At 40.8% G+C, this 15,491-nt stretch overlaps 2 protein-coding genes across 2 annotated transcripts in view; one reads left to right on the forward strand and one right to left on the reverse strand.

Annotated features, from left to right (window-relative positions):
• sec16b (SEC16 homolog B, endoplasmic reticulum export factor) overlaps positions 1-8,014 on the reverse strand; it is a 29,220-nt gene extending 21,206 nt beyond the window's left edge. The window contains 5 exon segments of the mRNA XM_034235600.1: positions 3,196-3,416; positions 5,007-5,109; positions 5,191-5,288; positions 6,568-6,871; positions 7,691-8,014. Coding sequence (XP_034091491.1) covers positions 3,196-3,416; positions 5,007-5,109; positions 5,191-5,288; positions 6,568-6,836 — 691 coding nt within the window. The 5' untranslated portion in view covers positions 6,837-6,871; positions 7,691-8,014.
• A 790-nt stretch (positions 8,015-8,804) lies between these two features.
• On the forward strand, positions 8,805-11,119 carry gadd45ab (growth arrest and DNA-damage-inducible, alpha, b). Its single transcript, XM_034235589.1, has 4 exons — positions 8,805-8,977; positions 9,748-9,849; positions 9,962-10,169; positions 10,356-11,119. The coding sequence occupies exons 1-4, from the start codon at positions 8,847-8,849 to the stop codon at positions 10,467-10,469; spliced, it is 555 nt and encodes a 184-aa protein (XP_034091480.1). The 5' UTR covers positions 8,805-8,846; the 3' UTR covers positions 10,470-11,119.
• Positions 11,120-15,491: the final 4,372 nt, after the last annotated feature.

The raw sequence follows: 15,491 nt of genomic DNA on the forward strand, positions 1-15,491 counted from the left end.
TGTGTTCCTCTGGTCCAGGTGTGAGAGGGCAGTGTGGATGGTGAGGGCTATGGCGTCGTCTGTGGACCTGTTTGCTCTGTAGGCAAACTGCAGGGGGTCCAGAGAGTCAGGGAGGGAGGAGGTGATGAATGATTTGACTAACCACTCAAATCACTTCATAATGATGGAGGTGAGTGCTACTGGGCGGTAGTCGTTGAGGCTGGTGATTTTTGTCTTTTTGGGGACAGGAACGATGGTGGAGTATTTAAAGCATGTGGGGACTACAGACTGCAGCAGGGACCTGTTGAAGATGTCTGTGAACACCTCTGCCAGCTGAACTGCACACACCCTGAGAACACGGCCAGGGATGCCATCAGGTCCAGGAGCCTTGTGTGGGTTAACCCTTTTAAAGGATTTGCCGTGAAGTCTGCGTACTGTCGATAATCCCAAACAGCTGATCGAGTGCCGTGTTGTTGTCAGCTAGCGGCGGAATATACACTGCTGTGATCACAACTGATGTAAATTCTCTCGGCAGGTGAAAAGCCCGGCATGTGATCATGAGGTGCTCTAAATGAGCGGAACAGTCCGAAGAAATAATCTTCACATATGTGCACCAGTTCTTATTTATCAAGAGACACACACCGCCTCCCTTACTTTTCCCCGAGTTAACTGTCCGGTCCTGTCGAAAAATAGTGAATCCGTCAGGAACAATGGCGGAGTCCGGGATAGCGGGGTTGAGCCAAGTCTCAGTGAGAATGAACACGTTACAGTTCTTAATGTCCCGTTGAAAAGCAATCCAACTTCTGAGTTCATCTAGCTTATTTTCAATGGATTGAACATTAGCCAGAAGAATACTCGGAAGAGGGGGTCGGTTTTCTCGTTTTCTCAGTCCGACCAGCAGCCCGGCGCGGTCCCCCGCTTGGTCTTCCTCCTGCGTCTCTCAGGTAGGACAACAGGTAGCCATGGCGAATCTCCATTGTCTGTCGGTGGGCTATTGTCCACAAAGTTTCTGATGTGAAGAAGTTCTTCTCTGCTATATTGTATAGCAGAGTTGGTGCGGTCGGCTTGCATGTTGCGAACCATGTTAAAAGTAAATAAACACTGAAAAAATATGAAAGAGGGCAAAGTTGTTGAGGAGCCAAAAGACAATGCGGCCATCTTTCACGGCGCAGAGTAAGCATATTGACATCCACCTTGCTCAATAAAAGCGGGATTTTTCCAGACATGAAGTAGAATTAAATCAAATTGTTCTGACATTTTCCCCCTCACGTTATAACAACATGCTGAGTAATCAATAATGAATTTAGGCAAACATTAACGTTACATTCAGATAAATAAAATATTGCTGTAAGAATAAATGTTTCTTGTTTTACATATAACATGATAGGTATGTGTTATAAAGTTAAATACCTTGTTATTTTATGAAAAACATCTTGTCATAACTATACATTTTGTATACAATATGACAGGATAATTGACCAAATTATAACAAAATACAGTTAGTATATCATTAAAACAAGAAATGTAGTGTGTTACATTGTGATATGTGTGTACTGTATGTTGTAATAAAACACATATTGTTATTACATGAAAAACATCTTGTTATAGGACATTATAAGGGTTCACAACTTCTTATTTTTTTACATTTTATAAAAACAATTGTTTCTAGCTATAATGTAATAAGTAAGCATTTTATACCTTTGATCGTGTTACTTGAAATGTAAGTGATTATAGTACATGTTATAGTTATATAGTTCAGCCACAGAGTCATCCGTCCTAGGCACACCACTAAGCGCCTCGGACACTCCTTTGTGCCTGTAGCCATCGGGCTGCATAATCATGGGTTAACCATGTCCCCATTAAAAGTGACCCGTACTGTATGTACAGTACATAAGAACTGCACTGTTTGTACAAATGACTCTGACCTGCACTCACATCTGCACACTTACATATGTATACTGTATGTTCATTCAACTGACCAACGTTATGTGAACAGAGATGGGGTCGTTACTAAAAAAAAGTAATATATTACATATTACTTTTTAAAAAAAGGTAATATATTACACTACTTCGTTACTCTCTACATAAAGTAACTCGACCTTTACTCGTTACTTTACTCGCAGGGCCGGCCCGCCCCTCCCTACAGGCAGATCACGCAGACTGCTAAAGTTTCAAATGTTCTCTTTAGTTCAGTTTCCATTGTCGCATAAGACTGATCCAGATAGCTCCTGAATGTTCTCCTATCTGACCATGGCTGTCCTCTGTCTCCTGCTATCTGTATTTTGCGCAGTATATCTCTGAACGATGGTGATTCCACTGTGCAAATGGTCAACATTTGCTCTACTATGAAGGATGCTACAAGCCTGTCCATCTCTGCTTTGGTTACCGGTCCTGCAAATTCAAATTGTTGTTGCTTCGGCGGCGGCGCACTCACAACATCCTCACTCTGGGTTCGGGGGTCCTTAGCTATTAGCTTCACGTTAGCATGTGTTCTTTGCAGGTGTTTGTTGAGGTTTGACGTGGTGTTTACAGCAGTGGATAACAGCTTCTGGCCTGGACACAGTTTGCACCTCACCGTCACATTCCTGTCTATTCTTCGGACAAACTCAAAATAATGGGCATACCTCCACCCCTCGAAAGTTATCGCTGACTCAGCCATGTTTATGCAGCACTGCACGCGGAGATGTGGATGCGCAAGTCGCGCAGATTACGTACATATAAACCTGCGGCGGAAACCCCTCTTGTCTGTCAGTGTGATTATGACTGATTTTATAAAAGTAACAAAGTAACGCGTGTCGGGGCAATGTTAGTAACTGTAGTGTGATTACTGAATTATAAAAGCGTTACACTACTCCGTTACCGACAACGCGTTACTTTGTAACACCCAACTCTGTATACGTGAACTACTGCTCTGTATCTCACTCTTACTCTGTTGCTGCTTTAACATCTGAATTGACCTACAGGGATCAATAAAGGTCCATATTGATCTTGACAACTTAATACCAATGAAAGTTATAATATGATATGTTTGTGTGTAGCAATTATTTCTTACACCAAAACAAAACATGTTTTATGATATAACAATAAACTCATGATGTTTTAACTTGATATTGATTCACTTTTTGAATTTGCTGTGGCAGCAGTATGCTTCCGTACCTGACAGACAGTGAGGTAGTAATGGAGTGAAGTAACGGAGCAGCTGTGGTTGATGCTCACCTGAGTGGCCAGCTGTGAGGAGGGACTGAGGGGCCGCCTCCCTGGGGTCCGCTCCGTTGATGTACTGACTCAGCTCGTAGCTGCTGGAGGATAGGCCGGAGTGTTTGGAGCTCTCTAACGTCCCCTGGTAATAGGAGGAAAGCTCTTCGTTGTCTTTGGAGGGATTGTTATCCTCGTAGTCATTGAGGTGATGCTGGGGGTTGTCTCTGCCGTGGTCATACCTGAGAGAATAAATGCAACAATATATTTTATTTATATAGAAATATTCAGCTTGCTACTGATGCTACAACACATCATTATTCAGCCTCAAGTCATGAGATATGCGCGTTTACTAAACTTTAAAGCAGCTCTGTCTTCCCAGGATACAACCTCTTATGCACACATTAAGATTACAGATTACATTACACAAACAAGCATATGTTAAGAGGAACAACTGTAACTGTAACATCCTTAACTCTGGTATCTGTCAGATCTCGCTGTCAAAATAAAACACAATCCCTGTTGGGTTCACATTGATTTGAATCCTTTGCTCTCTCCAACATGTTGCTGATTTGTTGACTTCTTGTATGAATGTGTGCCCCTCTGCAGGTTATGATTCCTAACTCTTCTCGAAGGAATACTTCACCCACAAAATGATTATGTGTTTATAAATATCTGATTCTTTGAAACCTTGAATTCTTTGAGAAAAGAAACATGCCTCCACGGTGGCAACAAAGAATCCCAAAACTGGGAATATTTATGATGAATTGAAGTGAACATTTAACAACAGCAAAACTACTGTATACCACACACCTCACACAACTCTTAAGTGAAAAGCCAGGTGTTTGGTAAGTATAATGAGCATTCGATAATGTTTTTTAACAGATTTCTATATGAGTTGCTATTGTTAGACAGCCTTCATTTACATTAATCCATTAAGATATTTTTCAGTTTTTGGACTCTTCAAGGCATGCGAGAAATACAATTCTGCAAGAATTTGAGGTAACATGGGTTGAGTAATTCATAAACAAATGATCATTTAGGGGTGAAAACTACCTTTAACCCTCCTATTGTCTTCACTTCCCCCCCCCCTTACTTTGGTGTTCGCGGTCAAATTTGACCTGTAAATATTGTATCAGACTACTGGTATACATGAAAAACTGCAGTAAATACACAACGAATAGACACTGAACATGTATTGCGTGTGCCAGGTGTGATCCATGTGGGGGGATGGGCACATAAGAGCGGGAGGACACATCTAGAGTATGTGTGGGTGTGTAAGTGTGTGTAAGTGTGTGTAAGTGTGTTTGATCTGATCCGGAAGGTTACTAATTTGTTTTCTTTACGGCGATCATTTTTGAGCGGGAACACCATGGGTGTTACAAAGTTGACTAAATCATCCAAAATTCAATGAAAGTGGTGATCTGCAAATGTCTACTGTGAAGGATATCATGAAGCCTTAATGCTATCGAATGTAAAACAAAAAAGTTATGATTGATGAAAGTAGTAAATCGGTCAGATTTGACCTGAACACAACAGGAGGGTTAAGCATTCCAAAAACATCAGTATTCAAAATTAAAGTATAAACAGAATATACTTAGTTTTTTTTTATCACAAAAACAGTATTATACTAATAACAAAGCAATTTTTATACAAAACATTAAAGTAACAAAATGCACAAATTGCATCATCTGAGTATAATTGTCTTTGTGGTGCGAAAACAATCCAGCAAAGGCTGCAAAACATCTGCACTGTTTCCAAACTGAGAATGGATCATGTTTCTACTGACACTCATAAATCAATAAAGGGTTGAGTTCAGATCTGAGACTCACCTGTGCTCCTCACTGTAGGCGCTCCCTGAGGGTTCCTGCTTGTATGTTCTGTCCTGAGAAGGGCCGGTTCTCCAGGGCTCTTGGGGCCCCCACTGTCCAGCATCTAAATGAGAAGACACATGTATCATCTTAAGTTTCACCAGGGCACAGAGTGTAGCAGATCAAAGTTTGTCGTCTTCTGTACCTTGTGGTCCCTGCTGTCCTCTGTAGTAGTCCTGCTCATAGTAACCATAGTGATCTCTGTAGTCCCAGTGGCCGTGGGGGGGGTAGTCATACCCATGCCTGAAAATAAAATGAACTCTAGTTCAGTCAGTGCATTCTTTCACTTTCTTCATGTAAAGAATCTGGTGCTGAAAACATTATTATATTTAGAGCTTCATCCTTCTTCATTGAACCATTCTTGGGGTGACAGGCGTATCCCAGCATGCACTGAGCACAAACCCCAATGCCTTTATCACCAGAACTATGTCCCCAAATCGATGCTTCATACTTATAGTTTGTGTTTGTCTTATATTGCATGCATGCATACAATGAATTGATTATTAAAGGGATAGTTCAGATTGTCTGAGGTAGTTCAAGTTGTATGAGGTAGTTATTCTGATTTAGTGTATGACCGACAGTAGCTGTCGGTTTGGAGAAACAAACAGCAGCACAGAAGCTAAGCAATGTACAGCTATGGACAGGGGCAGCAAAAGACATACTTCAGACACAAACAAATCAATATCTGTTTAAGTTTACAAACAGCTGAAATTGATATGTGGCTCTGTTCAAAGATACCAGACTTCATTGACAATACCTTCCAGAAGACAAATGTTGGTCAGTCAATGTATTTGTTTTATTGTGTGACTTGGTTGAATCCAAAGTAAGCTAGGTATCTTAAACCCATTTAACCCCAAAAGAAAGCCCAGTAAGCAGCTTCAGTTCTGAAAGGGCTGTCTGACAATCTGGTAGAGTGCTGGCAATGTTCTACATATAGCGTACGCTTTGACTGATGTTGATTTTTTTAGGTTGTCAAAAATAAGTAGCAGTAAAATACTTCTGTCTGTTTCTCCAAACCGGGGGTGTGCACAAGCCCCCAGGAATTGCACTGGGCTGTTAAGCCAATGTATGTAATGGCAAAACAATGTACTACAACTTCAGTGTCTGGTTGTGATGTCATTGGGCCCAAAAATACTTTTTACTGTAAATCAGTGGATATTTATTTTTGTAGCTGCATTAACTTCCCTGTACTAACACTTGAATAAGCCTTATTTAAATCATTACTGTAGGTTCTAAAAGTTGTAAAATGCGCCACTTTCATAGGAATGAACAGGCAACGCCTCCAACGCTCTATCCAGTTCTCTTTATACATCCTTGGACATGCCGACAGCTATCTACTGTAGTAAAAAACTGACTATTGATAAGAAGGCTATCTCATACAACCTCACTTCCAACAATCCAAACTATTTCTTTACTGTCTTCCTAGTAGCAGTCACTTTTGCACAATCTTTAATAAGGGAAAGTCTATATCAATCAAAACTTTCCCCCCAGTTTCAGAGAGGTCCACTGTCACTGTACTCACCTGGACTGGGCTCTCTGGTGTTCCGGAAGAGTGTAGCCATAAGGATACTGCTGGTTGTTGTGAGGATACGGCTCCGCTCTGGCAGGAGGGCTGCTGAACTGAGCCCTGTAGCGGGGGTCCTGAGCCCAGTGCCGGTCCCTCTCTCTGGGGAGGGGGGCTGGGGTGTGGCTCTGCTCCCTGTCCTGCTGGGGGTACCTGTAGTCCTCCCTGTCTTTGGATCTTTGGGAGTGATGGCCAGAGTCATTCCGGGGGGGACCTCTGTGATCCATGATGACCCCCTCCTTACAGGATCAGCCTATAACAACTGAGGGAAAAAATGGGAGGTGGAGGAAATCCTGAATTTGAAAGTTGAATCCACAAAAGGTTATGTTTTCAGCTCACACCTGCCAGATGCAGTCAAAGTACAGAAGCTACTGCCACATCATTTGACTGAAACTCACAACATGAGCTGATAACATGTGAGCATGATAACAAGAGGATAAAGGTCACACATTACCGTGAGCCAGAGGTGGGAAGTAACTAAATGCATTTACTCAAGTACCATTTTTAGCTACTTGTACTTTACTTGAGTTCTTCCATTTTATGCTACTTTATACAGTACTTCTACTCCACTCCATTTAAAAGGGAAATCATTTAATTTTACTCCACTACATTATTTAACAGCCTCAGCTACTTTTAACAAAATGCATCTCTAAAAATGTAACAAGTGGACTAGCTCTTTAAGTCAAAAAAGAGTCAAATTATTCAAATATTTTACAAAAAGTCAATCAGAACTTTGTTTGTTTACAACAGTAACATGCTACTTGATGCAACAATATCATCTAGAAATCTCACATATATGAATTTCACTATGTAGACACATAAAGGCAATTTTTCTGCACAATGATTTATTTTATTTTTTATACTTTAAGTACATTTTGCTGGCTGTTGTACTTTTAAGTAATATTTTTAACGCAAGACTACTTGTAATGAAATATTTTTGACGTAATGTATTGGAACTTTTACTCAAGTAAAGCATCTGAATACTTCTGTCACCTCTGCCGTGAGCCATCAACCCTGTTACTACACAGGAGCCAGTGCGAAAAAGTATAAAGTATCCCAACTACATGAATAAAAAACGTACCTTTCAAAACACAAGCACAGCACTCAGAGAAAGGGTGTGCAGAACGCTTCATGTCCGCACAGTAAACACAGGATCCCGTCCTGAGCAGGCTGACAGCTGACGGCTGCTGGAGAGGAGATCCATGTTCAGGATCACTGAGACAGAAAACACATCCTTGTTTCTGCTTTATTTCCACATGACTAACGGATCCTCGGATAGTAGGTACTAGGTGTCATGTGGGAAAGGGAAACTTTGCAGAGCTGAGTGCTGCCACGTTGCCGGTAGAAGATGCAGCGGTGAGTCGGTGTTAGATGGAGCTGCTCTCCGGTCAGTTTTAGGGGGGTTTCCGTCAGTGGAGCAAGATGGAACTGATTCCAAGTCAGCGGGGACAACTTGGAGGTCGAAGTGTTGTGACCTACTTATCCACCAGAGGCGCTGTTCCTCTGCATCGTGTACAGAACTTTAAAATGTTGACCAGTGTAACCGTAGGGCAGACAGAGATAAATAAAACATGTATTATATATTTTAGCAATAAGATGTTGTTGTCCCAAGGGATACATTCTAAAGCTCATATGTGAAGTAATATATCAAATGTCCATTCGCAAAATAAAAATACGACACCTGGATAAGCTAAAACAATAACCTTTAGTTACTATTACTTTGCAGATTTAAATATAAGTCCACTAATATGTGCGCTCTTCCTCTTGCTCCTCCTCTCCCAGTGCTTTGAAAATCTTATTTTTAAGACAATCCAACAATGCTTATATGCATTTTAAAAACAAGATCATGCAAGTTAATTAAAAATAAGAAAAATATAAACTTGTGTAATTTCAAATACAGGGAACATAAATCAAATGTAAAATGAAGTGATAGTCTATTTGTGTTAGACAATACTACAAATGTATTAACGGCCTGTAAACAGGAACACAGAACATGTGTATGCATAATGAAAAATATATAAATATATAGACTATATTTAATAAACAGTTTGGTAAACAGTCAGCAAATTACCTGAAAAACTGCAGTATGTTCTACACAGCCACAGGGTGTCGCTATATTCCCTAACACGGAGGTGAAAATGAAATCAGAGTTGCACGTGACCGATGGGACGGTGTTATGCAAATGAGCACCGGGCAGCGCTGTGAGTGCTGGAAGCATCGCTCTTCCCGGCACACATATGTATGTACACGGTGAGACTCTCCGCTCACAGAAGCACTCTATCTCCGCTCTGGATATTTTACCACACCAAACCGCTCGGATGTGCAATATGACTTTTGAAGAAACCGGTGGAGATAATTCTTCAGATAGGTAAGCTCGTGTTGCTTTGCACCTTTTTTGCATTTCTCTTCGTTTTTTGATTTGGTACTAACTTGTCTTTGATGTGAACTTCCGTTTTTAACACTGCAAATACCTTAACCTGGACACGTTTTATTTAACTGACTGAGTTTACCCTCATGCAGTCAGTTGTGGCTGACATTTAGCCACATGTTGTCTCATATTCAGTATTGGTTGCTGGTAATACAAGAGCAACGGTCACTAAACGTGCTAAGTTAAGCCCCCTAAGAGCCCCATCTTTGGCGTTAACCTCAGTAATCATGCTAAAGTTAGCGCACGTTCACTTGTGTTGTTTTAGCTTGCGTCAACACTACGTGCTCAGTCATTCAGTCAAACTTGTATGACGCAGATATGTTCACATTGTAAAGTCTTAACACCTTTCAGTGTACTGTGTACACATGGATAACTTGGACAAACCTTAAAGTCTTATTATTCCTTTCTTTTGTAATGTGTAAGACCTCAGCTGCAGGTATTTGGTGGAGGTTTCCAGGGTCTTCCCCCTAGAATTAAAAAAAAAAAAAAAAAATTAAAATATGCAATTGTACATGTTTTCGCTAACTTTTATTAACGTATCTGTGCTTGCAGAAAAGCGTTGCTCCACACATTCATTTTACATTTACTTTGCATAGGTGTCCTTAAGGCTCTCTTGAATGGAAGGGAAACCCTGATGTTGCGTTGACTGTGTTGTATGTGTTTGCTGGCTGATATCTTTTAATAAGTACATATAATGTCTATTTCCTCAGGATGGAAACGGTGGCTATAGCGTTAGAGGAGGTCCTGCGCTCTGCATTGCCTCAGGGTTGCATCACTGCTGGAGTCTATGAGGCAGCAAAGTCACTAAATGCGTAAGTTAACAACAATGAAATGCTGCAGCTTCCCCTCTGCTAACTGTTCTTCTTTAAACCTGAGCTGTATATCCTTTTCCTGACAACTCTGCCTTGCCTTTGTCTCGTGCAGAGATCCAGACAATGTGGTGTTGTGTCTGCTGGCCACAGACGACGAGGAGGATGTGGCGCTCCAGATTCACTTCACCTTGATCCAGGCATTCTGCTGCGAGAATGACATCAACATCCTGCGGGTGAGCAACATGAGGCGCCTGGCAGAAATCCTGGGAGGAGTGAAGCCTGGAGGGGAGCCCATGGACCTGCACTGTGTCCTAGTTACTGTAAGTGTCATTACTCACATCTGTTTACTGTAGTACTACATGTTGCTCACTTCCATTCAGACTGGAAACAGGGTTGTTTTGCCCTGAGCCAGTTTTAAGATCATTGCTAATACTTGTAAGGAACTGTTGCTAGCAGTAGTTGTGCAGTCTGTTTTAACATTTCATTTCATGTGCTTTCTCCTGCAGAATCCCCAGTCGTCCCTGTGGAAGGACCCTGCGCTGAGCAAAGTGACCAGATTCTGCAGAGAGAGCCGCTGTTTGGACCAGTGGGTGCCTGTTATCAACCTGCCGGACCGATGAAACCCGCTGTGGAATATGAATGTATTGTGTGCATTGGGGGAAAAGTAACTGCACAGGGCCTGTGTTGATGTCTGTGTTGGAAAGAGAACCAGAGAGAGGCGGGAGGGGCAGGAAAAAAAAGAACTCACGTCAGCCAAACTTTCCAACTAATTTCTCGGGTCATGGTGAACTCGTGGGCCAAGGAGGAGTGACTCAGCAGTCTGCGTTCCAGGATTTCCAACGTATGACTGCGCCTTTCTCTGCCGAGAAAGAAGCCTTTACAGGAAGCTGAGCCGTGTGAGCTGACAGGCACACGTGGTGGGGAGCACAAACGCAGGACTGGGGAGGCAGACGCAGAGCCTCAGTTGACAAGACTCCAAGAACTGGAGCAGTCAGAGCGCTCGGAACCAGCGATTCCTCATTTGACCAAATCCACGCATTTGTTTAACAGCACATTTATTTAATAGTATTTAAGACGTGTCACTTTGATCACTCTAAAGGGAAAGTTTTCACACTTTATTATTAATATTATTATTTTAAGGGCAATGCAATGTTCCCACTTGTCCACTAACTGATGTTTTTACGTGTTATTAATTTAATGAGTTATATTTATTGTTCATGGAATTCTGCCTTGTTACTTTGAATGAAATAAACAAACAAGCAACAGTTGACAGGGTGCTTCTGCCTCCATGATTCCCAGGTACTTGTAGGAAGTTGCCGTGTCCTGAGGAACACATTGAGCTCAGCATGTTGCACCAGGGTTTGGGTCTCGCCCCAGCATGTCACTGTGCAGATTAGAGCAGAAACTCAACACATACCTCACGCTTCCTGCAGCAGCACCAGTGAAAACAACATGCAGTAAAGATCTGGGGTTTTGGGATAGTCCTTCAAAATGAAACTCAACTTTTTTATTGTTGTATGTTGTCAAATATGTTATTAACAAGTTAACATAGTAATCTTTTCTGGTCGTAATCTGCTACAGACAGTGGTGGAAGAAGTACGTCAATCTTATTTCTTACTAAAAGGTTGCAGTATACCAGAGTACAGGAACATACTCTGTTAGTAGTAAATACTACATTCAAAATGTTGCTAAAGTACATTAGTCTTAGATATACTGAACTTGAAGTAACAAAAGTAACATTTCAACAGTATGACCCATTTCAGTGTCTCATGTGTTATGTTAGTCACTTGAGTGTTACAGCTCTCCTGTAATATTACATCATATTTTATTTATTGATTATATTTGTTTTGATCTAAATGAGCAGAATAACGCATGTAAAGAGGTAGAAAAATAACTATTGTCCTCAGAAATGTAGAAGTGTAAATGAACAAAAAGTGAAACAAAATGGTACTTGAGCAAACTTAATAACTTTACAGCCATGAAACGGACTTTGCTCCTACATGGGAGCTCCAGTCAAATGTGACCTTTTGCTCATATAGAGAATGGGACTTATCGTGACGGCTCCTTCTGTACAACCTCCTGCAGCTACGCATCAGAGCTACATTTACCGCTGAGTGGGCTAAAAATAGCAGAGAGGAAAGACAGAAAAAAAATAAACCACGTTAAAGACTCATTTCAGACTGCAAAAAGAGACAACCAGAAATAATTGGTGCTTGCGTAATGGGGAGGGACAAAGCCTCTGCACACAGAGGGTCCCAGCACAATGGGGGCATGAGTCAGGGCTATTCAGGTGTCCATTGCTAGAGCTGTACAGTGCTTTAGCTTCATGGCACAAAATAGCTCTGTGAATAGAGGCGTTCCCCTGACCACTCACACACAGACAATAGTAACACTTGTAATTAACAGGCAGCGTGCACACAGTGCTGCAGAGAGGCAGAGCGCGGGGGGGGGGGGCGCTGACAGCAGAGGTGAAGAAGTGCTCTGATTTCATACTTGAGTAAAAGTAGCAACAATAACTTGTACAAATACTGTGTTACACACATCCAAAATGTTAGGTAAGTATAAACGTACAAAAGTATTAGAAGTCAATATATATAGGGTGCCAAAAGTATATGTTAGCATAATGGCCCATTTCAGAATCATATGAAATATCTAGATTATGATCACTAATGTGTTTATCACAACGGTTAAAGGTGGAGCTCATTTTAATTACTTTATATACTGCTGCTGGATATCTTAACCTTTAATTATATGTCAATGTTTATTTATTATTGATTTATATTTGGTATAAACTGGCGCATTGTTGAATTGAATTGAATTAAATTGGCGCACCTCTTCAATCTGGCTTTTAATGTGTGATTGTTTTTGTATTATTTGACTTTAACTATATATGTATTTGTTGTTCCTTTCTTTTCTTTTCACTATATCTGTAAAGCGTCTTTGAGCACCTGTAAAAGCGCTAACAAAATAAATCTATTATTATTATTATTTATTATTGTTGGAGGAACCCGTGACTTCAGTTTTTCATTGCCATAGCTACTGCTGAGCACATGACAATCAAACTTTGAATCTTGAATCGGAATCTGCAAAGTAAGTACATCTGTCGGTTAAAAGTAAGATTAAAAGATACTGAGGTAAAGTACCTCAATATTGTAGTATCAAATATACTTTTTTTAATTCTACCACTGACTAACCTCTCTGGGGGTCCTGGGACAGATGGGGAGGGGGGTGCAGGAGTGACTGGGAGACTGGAGGAGTGTGGGGGTTTGACAGAGTGGCTGCAGAGATTGCGTTAAATGATCTGAAGTTAAAGCGAGCAGTCAAATGTAATAGAATGTTCACAGAGCAGAAACATGCAGATCTACACTCCACTGAACTGATGGCAGCATCTTCTAGGTGGAATACATGTACTCAAATACTTTACTTAGGTTCTTGTAATTTATTTGAATATTTCCACTTTTGCAACTTTACCCCATATCAGAGGACAATATGTTCTTTTCATTAGTCCGACAACTTTAAAGACTTTTCAGATAACAATCCTTCACCTTTCCTGTCAGTGTAAACCCCACATCTCCACATGGTAAGGATTTGTATTTAAATGTTGCTGATTAACTGATGGGTAAAGTTTTCTCTGAGTAGCTACTGCCGTCTTACAGCAGTATCGTGCAGCACATTAAAGCAGCAGTAATATGTATCCATCATATATAATAGCTGTGCTGGAGGGAACAATTACATATTTTACTTAAAGGTGGGGTATGTCATTTATTTCAGAAACACTTTTTGTTATATTCCATGGAATGTTCTTAACATCCCGATAGCAATGAATACATTAAATGCTTTGACAATAAATCCATAATAAATGTCATCTGTGGAAGCCGTAGTACTGTAAAAAGCACGACCAATCATCTGAGCCGGCCCGGGTAATATAACTGGATGGCCTACCTGCCTGTCAGCCTTCCATCTGTGCACAAACTTATCTCGTGCCCTCATTGGTCATGTGCGCGTTCGTGTGTGTTGGAGGAGGGGCTCTGTAAGGAAGTCTGAAGGAAGAGGCAGATCTTTTTCGGCTGCGTACTTTCAAATTCTAGATTACTCGAGCTGGTTTCTCCAAAATTACATACCCCACCTTTAAATCATAAACTGTAAGTAAGCAAGTTTAATCATCAGAGTACATTTTAAGTACCAATAGAAGAAGTGTTCAGTTTTAATGTTGATACTCCGTTTACATCACACTGTAAATACTTACATTATTTAGCTTAAGTAAGGTTTAAAATGCTGGCCTTTAACTTGCAGTGCAGTATTTTCCCTGTGTGGTGTAATACCTTTTCTTCCATTACTGTTATTTGGAACATTTTAAAATCTGCACATCTGAAACAAGAGCACACTGATGAGAAATGAACGTAAAGTCTGACATTTGGTTATCTTAGTTAAGTGGTGAGTGGGATGAGAGTGAAATGAAACCTGGGTGCCAATTTAACCACATTTCTTTCATGATCACAGCCTTAAGGTCACACAGGGAGGGGGGGCAGGGAGTAAGTGATATATCAGAGATACTGGGCTTATCCCTGAGCTTCTCCTCTGCTCTGACAGGTAATACAATCACTGCTACAAAGCCTTGCTATTCATCATCTGTCTCGAGTGAGGATTGCATCAATGTGGGCCAAACAATATGGCCTGACCTGATTGTGGATGAAACATCACACCTGAGAGAACAGGCTGCCCAGGGGCACAGAGACAAACCTATATATTTTATACATATCTTATACATATCTATATTGTATAATTGTATGTTCGGGATTGTTGGAAATGTCATTTCAATCGCTCTGTCTGTAAACACAAACTGAGTAAGATTGATATTAAAGTTGACTTTGACTTTCAATCAGCATATTATAAAAGGGGCTCATTTTCAGGTTTCATATCAGTATGTAGTGTCTCTGCTGGGACATGTCTTCATGCTTTAATGTTCAAAAAGCTCTTTATTGTTCTCATACTGCCTGTGTTGCAGCACCTCTTTTCACCCTCTGTCTGAAACCAGAGCCCAGTCTGCTCTGATTGGTTAGCTGGCCGGCTCTGTTGTGATTGGTCAACTGCTTAGAGATGTCCAGCCCCTTAACCTATCACGTACAATGTGATGGAGCGCTAGCCAGTAGAAGTGTGAGTGTAACATAGTGATGTCACTATGTTACGGCAGTAAACAAAGGAGTCCAATGGAGATGTTTCAGGGTGGGAGTGTGTGGGAGAGAAACTCCCTCTGGAGGGAACACAGGTAGCCTTCGTAGACCATTTAAATGCACAGAAAGCTACAGTATAGAACACACTACAGGGAAACCCCCAAAAAGCAGAATAGGGCCTCTTTAACATTTTTCTCTGATCCTATAATCTTCTGTCAACATTTTGATAACTGTCAATTGGTTTATATAAATGGGTATGTCACATACCAACTGTTAAATGCTTCCAATCTACACACAAAACAAATGTATAACTAATTATCTTTGGAACTCAGAACGTAACTAGAACAGTTTCATTTTACAATGTAATTAATTTAATTAGTTGAAAAAATTAACGCTAATAGGAATGACTTGTTTTCCATAGGTTTATTTTTTACCACAAACAGGTAAAGGCAGAACATGATGCACACACTG

The sequence above is a fragment of the Gymnodraco acuticeps genome, unplaced genomic scaffold (genome assembly GCF_902827175.1).
Source record: "Gymnodraco acuticeps unplaced genomic scaffold, fGymAcu1.1, whole genome shotgun sequence".
Classification (NCBI taxonomy): Eukaryota; Metazoa; Chordata; class Actinopteri; order Perciformes; family Bathydraconidae; genus Gymnodraco; species Gymnodraco acuticeps.

Coding starts and splice junctions, on each gene's coding strand:
- gadd45ab (XM_034235589.1), top strand. CDS start 8,847: ATGTATGTACACGGTGAGACTCTCCGCTCACAGAAGCACTCTATCTCC. Junction 8,978..9,747: donor GGAGATAATTCTTCAGATAG/GTAAGCTCGTGT, acceptor CTATTTCCTCAG/GATGGAAACGGTGGCTATAG. Junction 9,850..9,961: donor GCAGCAAAGTCACTAAATGC/GTAAGTTAACAA, acceptor TGTCTCGTGCAG/AGATCCAGACAATGTGGTGT.